This window comes from Mustelus asterias, chromosome 3 (genome assembly GCF_964213995.1).
Source record: "Mustelus asterias chromosome 3, sMusAst1.hap1.1, whole genome shotgun sequence".
NCBI classification, from domain to species: Eukaryota; Metazoa; Chordata; class Chondrichthyes; order Carcharhiniformes; family Triakidae; genus Mustelus; species Mustelus asterias.
The window spans coordinates 30,626,716-30,640,210 of record NC_135803.1 but is presented as its reverse complement, the minus strand read 5'-3'; the positions used below and the strand labels follow the sequence as shown (position 1 = coordinate 30,640,210).

The 13,495-nt window shown below is 44.6% G+C and overlaps 1 protein-coding gene across 2 annotated transcripts in view; it reads right to left on the bottom strand.

The window, feature by feature from the left end:
• chrnd (cholinergic receptor, nicotinic, delta (muscle)) overlaps window positions 1–11,939 on the bottom strand; it is a 42,474-nt gene extending 30,535 nt beyond the window's left edge. The window contains exons 1-2 of one of the 2 annotated variants that reach the window (XM_078202054.1): window positions 11,507–11,939; window positions 4,756–4,901 (exon numbers count right to left, since the gene is read on the bottom strand). In XM_078202054.1, the coding sequence (XP_078058180.1) occupies window positions 4,756–4,901; window positions 11,507–11,570 (210 nt within the window). In that variant the 5' untranslated portion in view covers window positions 11,571–11,939. The remainder of the gene's footprint in view (window positions 1–4,755; window positions 4,902–11,506) is intronic. The other variant, XM_078202061.1, reaches the window with a different exon arrangement.
• Window positions 11,940–13,495: the final 1,556 nt, after the last annotated feature.

The following is a 13,495-nucleotide window of genomic DNA, read 5'->3' as shown; positions in this document are numbered from 1 at the left end:
GAACGGCCAGAGAATCCCGCCCAATGTCTTGGTTTTCTGTTAATTCATTCATGGGGTGTGGACATCGCTGGCTGAGCCAACATTTATTGCCCATCCCTAATTGCCTTTCAGCTGAATGGCTTGTCAGGCCATTTAAGATGGGATTTAAGAGTCAACCACATTGCCATGGATCTGGATTCACATATAGGCCAGATCAGGTGAAAGTGGCACATTCCCTTCCCTACTGAACCAGATGGCTTTTTACAACAATCATAGAGTCATAGAGCCATAGAGGTTTACAGCATGGAAACAGGCCCTTCGGCCCAACTTGTCCATGCCGCCCTTTTTTTTAAACCCCTAAACTAATCCCAATTGCCCACATATCTCTCTATACCCATCTTACCCATGTCACTGTCTAAATGCTTTTTAAAGGACAAAATTGTACCCACCTCTACTACTACCTCTGGCAGCTTGTTCCAGACACTCACCACCCTCTGTGTGAAAAGATTGCCCCTCTGGACACTTTTGTATCTCTTCCCTCTCACCTTAAACCTATTAAACCATAAACCATTAAACTTTAAACCTCTAGTTTTAGACTCCCCTATCTTTGGGAAAAGATATTGACTATCCAGCTGATCTATGCCCCTCATTATTTTATAGACCTCTATAAGATCATCCCTCAGCCTTCTACGCTCCAGAGAAAGAAGTCCCAGTCTATCCAGCCTCTCCTTATAACTCAAACCATCAAGTCCCGGTAGCATCCTAGTAAACCTTTTCTGCACTCTTTCTAGTTTAATAATATTTTTTCTATAATAGGGTGACCAGAACTGTACACAGTACTCCAAGTGTGGCCTTACCAATGTCTTGTACAACTTCAACAAGACGTCCCAACTCCTGTATTCAATGTTCTGACCAATGAAACCAAGCATGCTGAATGCCTTCTTCACCACTCTGTCCACCTGTGACTCCACTTTCAAGGAGCTATGAACATGTACCCCTAGATCGCCTTGTTCTGTAATTCTCCCCAACGCCCTACCATTAACTGAGTAAGTCCTGCCCTGGTTCAATCTACCAAAATGCATCACCACACATTTATCTAAATTAAACTCCATCTGCCATTCGTCAGCCCACTGGCCCAATTGATCAAGATCCCATTGCAATCGGAGATAACTTTCTTCACTATCCACTATGCCACCAATCTTGGTGTCATCTGCAAACTTACTAACCATGCCTCCTATATTCTCATCCAAATCATTAATATAAATGACAAATAACAGTGGACCCATCACTGATCCCTGAGGCACACCACTGGTCACAGGCCTCCAGTTTGAAAAACAACCCTCTACCACGACCCTCTGGCTTCTGTCAAGAAGCCAGTTTTGTATCCATTTAGATACCTCACCCTGGATCCCATGAGATTTAACCTTAAGCAACAACCTACCATTTGGTACTTTGTCAAAAAGCCTTGCTAAAGTCCATGTAGACAACATCAACTGCACTGCCCTCATCTACCTTCTTGGTTATCCCTTCAAAAAACTCAATCAAATTTGTGAGATACGATTTTCCGCTCAGAAAGCCATGCTGACTGTCCCTAATCAGTCCTTGCGTCTCTAAATGCCTGTAGATCCTGTCTCTCAAAATACCTTCCAACAACTTACCCACCACAGATGTGAGGCTCACTGGCCTGTAGTTCCCAGGCTTTTCCCTGCAGCCCTTTTTTAAAAAAGGCACAACATTTGCCACGCTCCAATCTTCAGGCACCTCACCTGTGACTATCGATGATTCAAATATCTCTGCTAGAGGACCCGCAATTTCCTCCCTTGCCTCCCACAATGTCCTGGGATACACTTCATCAGGTCCCGGGGATTTATCTACCTTGATGCACTTTAAGATTTCCAGCACCTCTTTCTCTGACATCAAAATTTATTTCCCCAAGAGATCAAGACATCACTATTTATTTCCCCAAGTTCCCTAACATCCATGCTTTTCTCAGCAGTAAATACTGATGAGAAATATTTATTTAGGATCTCATCCATCTCTTGTGGATTCGCACATAGATTACCTTGTTGATCCTGAAGAGGCCCTACTCTCTCCCTTGTTACTCTTTTGCCCTTTATTTAATTGTAGAAGATCTTTGGATTCTCCTTTGCCAAAACAATCTCGTGTCCCCTTTTTGCCCTCCTGATTTCTCTCTTAACTCTTCTCCTACACCCCCTATACTCTTCAAGTGATTCAATTGATCCCAGCTGCCTTTGCATGTCATGTGCCTCTTTCTTCTTCTTGACCAGGGCCTCAATATCCCGAGTCATTTAGAGTCCTCTACTTCTGTCAGCCTTGCCTTTCACTCTAAGAGGAATGTGCTTACCCTGAACCCTGGTTAACACACTTTTGAAAGCCTCCCACTTACCAGACATCCCTTTGCCTTCCCACAGACTCCCCCAATTAACTTTTGAAAGTTCCTGCCTGATACCATCAATAGACTTTTAGTTCCAGATTTGTATTGAATTCAAATTTCACCATCTGCCATGGTGGGATTCAAACCTGGGCCCCCAGAGCAATGCCTTGGGTCTCTGGATTGCGAGTACAGCTACAATACCACAACGCCAACCCCTTCCACATGCAGGCTGATAACACTTAGTTCCTCATCTCTACCTCTCTTAACCCTTCCGCCATCTCTAAAGTGCCAGACAGCTTGTCCAATACCCACTGTTGGATGAGTTGGAATTTCCTCCAACAGAATATTGGAAATGCCAAAACCATTGGGCTGAATTATACCAGGCCCCATGATCCAACCCCCTTGCCCCCCCACCCCCCCCCCTCCCCCCGAGCCCACCCACCCTTGGCTGCCCTGCAGCCAAGAAGCAATTGGTCACTAATGATCTGGAGATGGGTTTTCTGCCCCTCAGGAAGTCCAGCCCCAGAAAGCCATTGGCTAATCAGAGGCCACCAGCTCTCAATTACTGGCAGTGTCAATGTGGCAACTGCTAGTCCTGCATTTGGAGATTGAGGAGGTAATCAGCGATGGATCAGAACTTTGTAAGTGGGTTTGGGGAAGATGCTGGCAAGGGGATGGAGGCTGGGATTTGAGAGGCCACGGTGGGAGGGGAACCTTGCATGGTTAACATCTAATGCAGGAGATGCTTCCAATAGATAAGTTAAAGAGAGGCACACCTCTGCCCACAACCAGCCCACCCAGGGTAACCTACCAGTTAGTTGTGTTATGTGGGCCTCTCCCATTGCCAGTTTCATTTGGATGAATGAGTATTAATTGCCTATTATAAGGGCTTCAAGCAGCCCACTGGGTGGCCAGCAGTCTGTACCATCCCTACTACAGGTAAAATTGTGATGGGAGCAGGGCAGGTATATAGGGAGCGGGATGGAGGCCTGTTGGATTTAACAAACTTCTTGCCTTTGAAACTGCAAACTGGAGAGTATTAAATTCAGCCCATTGTCTCTGTTCTCTGGCTACCAAATCCGTTCCTCTCACTGACAACTGACAGAGGTTGAAGCAGTCTGTTTGCAATCTTTGTGTTGTATTTAACCCAGGGATGAACCTCTGAACCTTGTGTCATGAAGACCTCCCATTTCCACATCTGTAACATCAGCTGTCTTTGTCCCTGCCTTAGCTCATCTGCCATTGAATCTCTCATCCTTTTTTACCCTGGACCTGGCAATCACAATGATCTCCAGAAAGGCCAAATGACATGGGTCTCCTAGTTAAAGTTCCTGCACATGTTTCCTCCATTAACAATATTGGGAAACACAATGGTGATCTGAGCAGCCTCACATGATCTTAAATGCCATTTTAGGACTGAGATTAGGAGAAATTTATTTACACAAAGGATTGTGAATCTTTGTAATTCTCTGCCTCGGGTTGAATGTGGCATCATTTGATGTATTTAAGATGTGATAGGCAGATTTTTAGTCTTTCTGAGATTTGAGGGAGGTGGCGAAAGGTGGTACTGAATGGTGGAGCAGTCTCAATGAGCAGTATAATCTGCTCCTGCTCCTGTTCTTTATGTTCTTGGTGCTGCGCATATTCTGCAGACTATCAGGTGTCATAGAATCATAGAATCTACTGTGCAGAAGGAGGCCATTTGTCCATTGAACCTTCACCAACAATCCCACCCAGTTCCTATCCCCGTAACCTCACATATTTACCTTCCTAGTCCCCCTGACGCTAAGGGGCAATTTAGCATGGCCAATCAACCTAACCCGTGCATCTTTGGAGTGTGGGAGGAAATCAGAGCATCCAGAGGAAACCCACGCAGACACGGAGAGAACATGCAAATTCTATACAGACAATGACCCGAGGCCGGATTCGAACCCGGGTACCCAGCGCTGTGAGGCGGCAGTGCTCACCACCGTGTTCTTGAAGCAAATGGCAAACCTACATCAAAATAGCACAGTAAGTACTGTAAAAAATGGAAAATAATAGTGTGTTCTCCTCCAAGAGTTCCCATGCAAATACAATGCCCTTTGTACCCAGTCTTTATGCAACCCTGGCACAAAATCTGATGAATTGTGCCAGATATTCATTTAAACACTTTGCTGCGTATTGTGCGAAATGAGGGAAATAAATGATGGGAAATGGGTGGAAGAGTCCGGGCGAACATTTTAATCAATACTAACTACTTCCTTTTTTAAAGTGAGTGCTTTTAATATGCAGAAACAGAATGGAATATATAATTGTAATTGACTTTGCTTAATTGGCAATTTGTACATGTTCTGTGAGTAGATTCAGGTGTCAATGCTTCTCAATAAGTGTTAACTTACTAATGAAATGAGATTGGAGAGTGTTAAACCTATTGAAATGTCCACTACTTCATCCTTCTGCTGAACTGGCCGTACATCTTTATTATATTTTCGAACGACTAAAAGATCGTTAATCAGCCTCTCCTCATCATTCAAACCGGAACATCCTACCGAAAAAAGAGAAAGAATGCATGTCATTTGGAATGAATGGAGAAACCTCCCCACTCGCTGAAATATCTTATCAACATAATCATCAGAATGTCTGTAGTGTATTACTTAAAGAAAATAACCCTTGTAACCACACTCAAAAAATAATACAGCAAGAATGTCGCATTGGGCTCTGATTTCCAAGCTGAGTAACAGTTAAGCTCCAATTAACTTTATGCTGTCCCTTCACCAGATAGTCATCGACTTCAGGAAACATAGTGGAGAACATGCCCATGTCTACATCAATGGGGACGAGTAGAAAGGGTCGAGAGCTTCGTGTTTCTAGGTGTCCAGATCACCAACAACCCGTCCTGGTCCCCCCATGCTGACACTATAGTTAAGAAAGTTCATGAACGCCTCTACTTTCTCAGAAGACTAAGGAAATTTGGCATGTCAGCTATGACTCTCACCAACTTTTACAGATGCACCATAGAAAGCATTCTTTCTGGTTGTATAACAGCTTGGTATGGCTCCTGCTCTACCCAAAACTGCAAGGAACTACAAAGGGTCGTGAATGTAGCCCAGTCCATTATGCAAACCAGCCTCCCATCCATTGACTCTTCTACACTTCCAGCTGCCTCGGAAAAGCAGCCAGCATAATTAAGGACCCCACGCACCCCGGACATGCTCTCTTCCACCTCTTCCGTCAGGAAAAAGATACAAAAGTCTGAGGTCACGTACCAACCGGAATCAAGAACAGATTCTTCCCTGCTGCCATCAGACTTTTGAATGGGCCTATCTCGCATTAAGTTGATCCTTCTCTACACCCTAGCTATGACTGTAACACTACATTCTGCACTCTCTCCTTCCCTTCTCTGTGAACAGTATGCTCTGTCTGTATAGCGCGCAAGAAACAATACTTTTCACTGTATACTAATACATGTGACAATAATAAATCAAATCAAAATCAAATCAAATCAAATCAAAGACAACTAATGTTGCTTGACCTGAGCCATATTTACATAACAACAATTCAACCTTTTTGATTTAAAGGGACTCCATTCTAACAAAACAGCAGGATAAGAGAAATGTATTACATGGAGTAACATTCTTATCCTGATAAAATGACACCTGTCTCACCAAGAGTAGCACCAAGGAAGATCTAATGTTATTTACCTCATCAGTTTTAACACTTATTGTGAATATCTAATTCATTTAAAAATTGATTATGCATTGTAATTTATTATGTATTTCTGTATATTTCTGAGTTTTCTTTACTGTGCCTGGTTTGAAGGATTTTAGTTGTGAAACAAGGGAGATTGTAAATCTCAGATTCCAGCATCTGCAGAGGACCCACCTCCTGCTCCCTATTATCACCAAACTTCTGAACAGCCCCTTTTTAAACAGTCCTTCTGAACAGGACTTCCAATCCTGGCCCCTTATTAACTGATATCTGTAACTATTACCTTTCCTTAGGAACTGTACCCCCACCTAGAAATCTGCTATCTTAACCTGCTCCCCAATAAAAAAACATCCTAATGGTGAGGCCACTGGAAGAGGGAGCATCTGTGGGACAGATAAAGACCTTAGTTGGGGTAAAAAATGGGCCTTAATTGAGGCTGCCCTAGGCCTCGCCCAGCCCTCTGTAAATTACAGACAGGTCGGGGACAGGCTGGTGCGCAGCAGGAAGACCTTCTGGGTAATTTTACAGAGCACCTGCCTGTAAACCCACTACTGGGGAAACATAAATTTCTGCCCAGGGCAGCACAGTGGCACAATGGTTAGCACTGCTGCCTCACAGCGCCAAGGACCCAGGTTTGATTCCCGGCCTGGGTCACTGTCTGTGCAGAGTCTGCACTTCTCCCCGTGCCTGCGTGGGTTTCCTCCGGGTGCTCCGGTTTCCTCCCACAGGCCAAAAGACGTGCTGGTTAAGTGTGTTGGCCATGCTAAATTCTCCCTCAGTGTACTCAAACAGGCACCGGAGTGTGGCGACTAGGGGATTTTCACAGTAACTTCATTGCAGTGTCAATATAAGCCTACTTGTGACGCTAATAAATAAATAAAGTTCTGTCCACCCATCACCCAAGTGTTCACTGACCTCCACTGGTGCCTTCACAGCAGTTGCTGAGGTGAAAGTCTTGAAGGGGCGTGGAACGAACAGATTGCAGGAAAAGGCTGAGGGAACCAACAGACATCTGTGCCCCATAGCACTTATTGCGAAAACAGTCTCCAGAAGCTGCACTTCCAAAGGCAAGACTCTTCCTATTGTTGTCCTCAAGCTTGCGGTGTGTACCATTAAACGGTCAGATTCTCATGCCACTTGACCTCTCGCTGAGCAGACGCTTTCTGGAAGTAGCTGAGATTCTGGCGCTATCAAAACTTCATTGCCCTTGGCGGTTTCCTGCTGATTGGCTATTTAACAAACTTAATTGATTTCCCACTGCTACTGACAGATTGTCATCACTGCACAGAAGCCACCTCAAACAGGAAAAGGAAGAGGAGGAAGGAAGCCATTGGGGAACCAATACAAGGCACCTTTCTCCACGTCTGCTTTCTCCCACAAACCTGACACAAAGGCCTTGGTAAAATCCCCCCCCCCCCCCATTCTATGGGCGGAACTCTCCCACCTGGGACTTAGCCGGAATTCTCTGGCCGTTCACACCTGCCATTGCTGCAAGCGGGAATGGAGAATTTGGCGCTTAGCCAAATCTCTGTTCACTGCAGCGGGGTTGGAGAATTGCAGATATGGGCAAGGTGGAAGAATCTGGCCCTAAGTTCGACTGTGGAGGCAGGTGGGAAACCAGGCCATACCTTCCAGCCCTGACTTCATTGATTATGCACAGCTGATTCCTGTCACCCTGAATTAACGAGTAAAATATGCTACAAAATATCAACTGCTACACAGTTCCCTTTTTGATTTCTCCTCAGGTCTGCTCACTGCAGATTATTGGGAAGAGCCCTCTGGGAAGTGAGGGGAATGCTAGACTGATTTTGATTAGCGTCAACTGATGAATCGTGATGATTAAATGTAGATGTTATTAGTGTATAATGGTTAGCTATCTGAGGATTGCACAAAGAATCATCGGATTTCCAGAAGGCATTCGACAAGGTGCCGCACTAAAGACTGCTGCATAAGATAAAGGTGCACGTTGTTCCAGATAATGTATTAGCATGGATAGAGGATTGGTTAACTAACAGAAAGCAAAGAGTAGGGGTAAGTGTGTTTTTCTGTTTGGTGATCAGTGGCTAGTGGTGTGCCTCAGGGATCAGTGTTGGGACCACATTTGTTTATAATTTGCATAGATGATTTCGAGTTGGGGACCAAGTGTAGTGTGTCAAAGTTCACAAATGACACTAAGATGAGTGGGAGAGTGAAATGTGCAGAGGACACTGAAAGTCTACAGAGAGATAGATAGTTTAAGTGAGTGGGCAAGGGTCTGGCAGATGGAGTATAATGCTGGTAAATGTGAGGTCATCCATTTTGGTAGGAATAACAGCAAAATGGACTATTATTTAAACAGTAAAAAATTGCAGCATGCTGCTGTGCAGAGGGACCTGGGTGTCCTTGTGCATGAGTCACAAAAAGTTGATTTTACAGGTGCAGCAGATAATTAAGAAGGTAAATAGAATTTTGTCCTTCATTGTTAGAGGGATGAAGTTTAAAACAGGGAGGTTATGTTGCAGCTGTATGAGGTGCTGGTGAGGCCACACCTGGAGTACTGTGTACAGTTTTGATCTCCTTACTTGAGAAAGGATGTACTGGCACTGGAGGTGGTGCAGAGGAGATTCACTAGGTTGATTCCAGAGTTGAAAGGGTTGGCTTATGAGGAACGATTGAGTAGACAGGGACTATACTCATTGGTATTTAGAAGAATGAGTGAGGATCTTATAGAAACATATAGAATTATGAAGGAAATAGATAGAAGCAGGGACGTTACTTCCACTGGCAGGTGAAACTAGAACTAGGGGGCATAGCCTCAAAATAAGGGGGAACAGATTTAAGACTGAGTTGAGGAGGAACTTCTTTACCCAAAGGGTTGTGAATCTGTGGAATTCCCTGCCCAGTGAAACAGTTGAGGCTACCTCGCTGAATGTTTTTAAGGTAAAGATAGATAGTTTTTTGAACAGTAAAGGAATTAAGGATTATGGTGAGCAGGCAGGCAAGTGGAGCTGAGTCCACGAAAAGATCAGCCATGATCTTATTGAATGGCAGAGCAGGCTCGAGGGGCCAGATGGCCTAATCCTGCTCCTAGTTCTTATGTTCTTATGTTAGAACAACTGCACTCAGGTTTTGTGTATCATGTGGTTCCGCAAATATCGCAAGACCCTGTTTTAAAAAGCAACTTAGTGTCGTATGTCGTGGCAGGGCAGACATGGCGGTTCTTGTCCTGCCATTATATCCAGGATTGCTGGCAGGCATTATCCCGAATTCCAGAGTAGCCCGAAGCTTTGTTCAGGAAAGTCCTGACTTCTGCACGCCAGATTGTTTCAGACTGGTGTGTTTTCCTGCAGGCTTCACGGAGAATCGGATGTGGAGGTGGGGGGAAGATTCCAGTCAGGCCTTCATCTGCATCCCAATAGTGGGATGGAAATCAGTTTCCTGCCAGCCTCCAGTGGGTTTCCCAATCTGCAAGGGCGGGCACCAGCAGAAGATCCGACGGGAAATCCATGCCAGCGTAAAACCGATTTCTGGACACCCGCTGAATTCCCCTCACCCTGACCGTTCTTGAACCCACTGGCAGGGACATGAGAAAATTCCGCCATGTGTGTATCTTTGCCATATTCCTGAGTCACTATCAGGCACCGTGTAAATACCAGCACTTTTCTCATGGAATGTAGGATTAGGAGCCTCAGCAGTACTGATACCATCCTCTCAGAATAGGATTATTGGGTGGAATTTTATGGCCTCACTCGTCCCGAAACCGTAAAATCCCGCCCGAGGTCAACGGACCTTCCCATGGTCCAGCCCTCGCCTGCTCCCATTCCTGTAAAATTCCAGCCATTATGTTGTTTATCATTTTCACCTTTGAGAAACAAGCTAGATAACCCTATAAAGTTTCAATAATCTCACTTATTGCCCAATTGTCAGCTCTGGATTGTTGCCGTTCCCCTGCCACCCGGGATCTTGCCTCTTGTCATGCCGTGGCCTATTGCCAGGCTGCTGCCTGTTGTCACCACAGTCTGTTGTTAGTTCTGGCCTGTTAACGACACCGCATATTGCCAGGCTCCAGTCTGTTATTGGCCCCGGACGGTTGCCAGGCTCCTGACTCTTGTTAACTCCAGCATGCTGTCAGCCCTGGCCTGTTGCTCGGCTCCTGTCTGTGGTTGGCTCTGGAATGTTGCATTGCAGGTCTGGCCTGCTGTCAGCCATGGTCTGTTGTTAGATCCAGCTTGACGCTTTTCATACAGCGGTCAGTTCTGGATCGTTTAATATTCCTGCCACATTCACTAAATTTGGCTGTCAGTACTTCACCATTCTCTACAGGACAATGATTTCTGGATATACCCTTTGATATACCTGACCTCCAGACCATACAGATAGTTTTCCTGCTGCATTGGCCTCAAGAATCATTGGCCTTATATCTATTTGACTGTCCTACATTTGTTGCATTTAACTTTTTCCTGGCTCAATATTCCTGCTGCTATAATCCTAGTTTTAAATTCAATTTTGGTCTATTATTTAAAATATTAAAGCTTTGGTTTATGTCTTTAGTATATTCATTTTGTTTTGTGATCCTGACTGAAAAATCTTACTAATTATTAACAAGTAAACACAGTTTAATGCAAAACTGATTCCTGTCGCCCTGAATTAATGAGTAAAATATGCTTAAATAAACAGTGGCTACACACAGCTTCCTTTAAAGCTTCTCGCCTGCTCACTGTAGAATATTGGGAATTACACTCAGGGAAGTGAGGGGAATGCTAGATTGGGCTTCTGATATTGGTTAGTGTCAACTGATAAATAGTGATGATTAAGTTAGTGATGTTATTAGTCTATAATGGTTAGCTGTCTGAGGACTGCACAAAGAATCATCAGGGAACAACTATTTGTGTCACAGGTAGGTTTACATTAACACTGCAATGAAGTTACTGTGAAAATCCCCCAGTTGCCACACTCCGGCACCTGTTCGGGTACACTGAGGGAAAATTTAGCATGGCCAATGCACCTAACCAGCACGTCTTTCAGACTGTGAGTGGGAAGCGGAGCATCGGGAGGAAACCCACGCAGACAATGTGCAGACTCCGCACAGTCACCCAAGCTAGGAATTGAACCCGGGTCCCTCGCGCTGTGAGGCAGCAGTGCTAACCACTGTGCCACTGTGCCGCCCTGTATATTGCATGGTTCTGCAAATATCACAAGACCCAGTTTTAATAAAACAACAATAGTCAAAGTTGCTTATCTGACTCAGCTTCTGTGCGTGCTATTTAAAAGAAAACCTTCTAGTTTTGAACACGACAAAAGGAAATTGAGTTCTCTTAAGATCAAAAGAACCTTTCAAATTAAACAGATTTTAAACAACACTTCTGTTTAAGGTCAGATCAGAGAATGCTTTTAATTCAAACCAATGGATTACTATTATCAGTGAAAAACAGAACAGAACATTGGTAATAAGACTGAACTTACCTGTGTAAAACAGGAGGACAATGAGAAGATAAACAACATGAAAGTTCCACTTTTGGAGAAGCATGATTCTGAACTTAATAACTACTTTGTGCGTTTGGCAGTTTGTAACAGCTTTTGTTTGAAGGGCACAGAGAATCTGAAATCTAATCCAAGGTTGGAACTGACAGAAGCAGCTGCCGGCATGGATAGATATAGAATAAACTCACTTCCATGTGAAAGCTCTGGAATCCACCTGATAGCCATCTCTGAGTTTGTGAATCAGTGCTTACATTCGCTTTGTGGTTTATGGAACAAACATATCACTAACTTGATTTACTGTCCCCGGAATTGAACCCGGGAACCTGGCGCTGTGAGGCAGCAGTGTTAACCACTGTGCCAACCACTGTGCCATCATGCTGCCCACTGTTAGCTCACATCTCGAAGGTTTTGGTCTAATTTGAGGAAGGATATAAATGTGTTGGAGGTGGCTCAGAGATTGATACCTGGAACGAGTGGGTTGCCTTATGAGGAAAGGTTGGACAGATCGGGTTTGTTTCAGAGAGGGGGAGCGGGGGGGACTTGATTGAAGGAAATAAGATCCTGGTCTTGACAAGGTGGACATTACAATAATGTTTCCTCTTGTGGGTGAGTTCAGAACTAGGGGGAACTGTTTTAAAATCTGGAGTTGCCTTTTTAAGAGAGAGATGAGGAGAATTTTGTCCCTCAGAGGGCTGTGCAACTTTGGAACTCTGAACTCCGCCCGCCGTGGGAATCAGAGCGGACCATGCAAAGGTCCAAGGGTGAGTAGGGCTGGAAAATCCCACCCTCTGGCCAGAATTTTACCGCCTTGCCCGCCCCAGAATCGGGGCAGGCGAGACTTGCAGAACAGCATTCTCCGTTGACCGCGGGCGGGATCTTACGAGCCTTGGGTGGCGAGGCGGTAAAATTCTGGCATCTGTCTCAGAAGGCGGTGGAAGCGGGGTCTTTGAACATTTTTAAGGCAGAGATAGAAGGTGAGGGAATCAAAGGCTATCAGGAGTAGATGGGAAAGTGGAATATGAAAAACAAACAGATCAGCCATGATCTTATTGAATGGCCGAACCAGCTCAAGGGGCTGAGTGGCCTACTTCTGCTCCCACTTCCTCTGTTCGTATATATTTAAAATTTAAATTTGAAGGCTTTGATAGAAAAAAGGAAGAAAAAATAAGTTAGATGCTGTGCCATTACTTGCCACACCAGAATTGGCTTCATAGAGATAAAGTAGCATATCCTGCTATCCGAGTCCCTCTCACAACTTGTCTTCCTCTGTTTTAACAGCAGGCTAGCCTAGTTGGAAAACATAAAGAGCCTTTTGGGTGGTGGTGGAAGGAGGGTGTGGGGGGAGGGGGAGAGTGGAGATATTTGTCTTTGCATGCTTGAACTTCAGACCGACCAGTTGTTGGCAGGAATGCAACCCCAGGGATCCAGGCATAGCCACTTGTGTTTGAGTATCAGGTAAAGCAGCTAAAGTAGAAAGCAGCCCCATGACAAATTCGGAATATAATGTGCACTCAATTTAAATATCCAGACAGCGGGTTGGCTTGAGGAATATTCCTGCTTGTAACTTGCTGTGACATTTAGATTGGATGAAAGAAGGGATTTTATGATGGGAATAACCTATGTTGCATTTTCACATATTCCAGTTAATCTGTAATTGGAGAAAGAAAGCAACTGTCAGAAACTGCAAAAATATATTTGTCTGTTGTAAGATTTTGCTGAAAGTCTGGGCCGTGTTAACTGCTTTACATTGAACTTTGAAGCTGACCAAGCTGTTGTTGGATGTATTTTGCCATACTGTGAGGCACCAGCCCCCCTGTCCCCCTTCCCCTGCACCTCCCAACAAAGAAAACCTGTTCCTGTTCGTCTAATGACCTTATTAATAGAAAGCATTCTCAGAGAAATCACCACTTGCCTCTCAGTCAATACAATGGAGCTAACTTCCATTCCAAAGCACAATTTGCTTTGATAAAT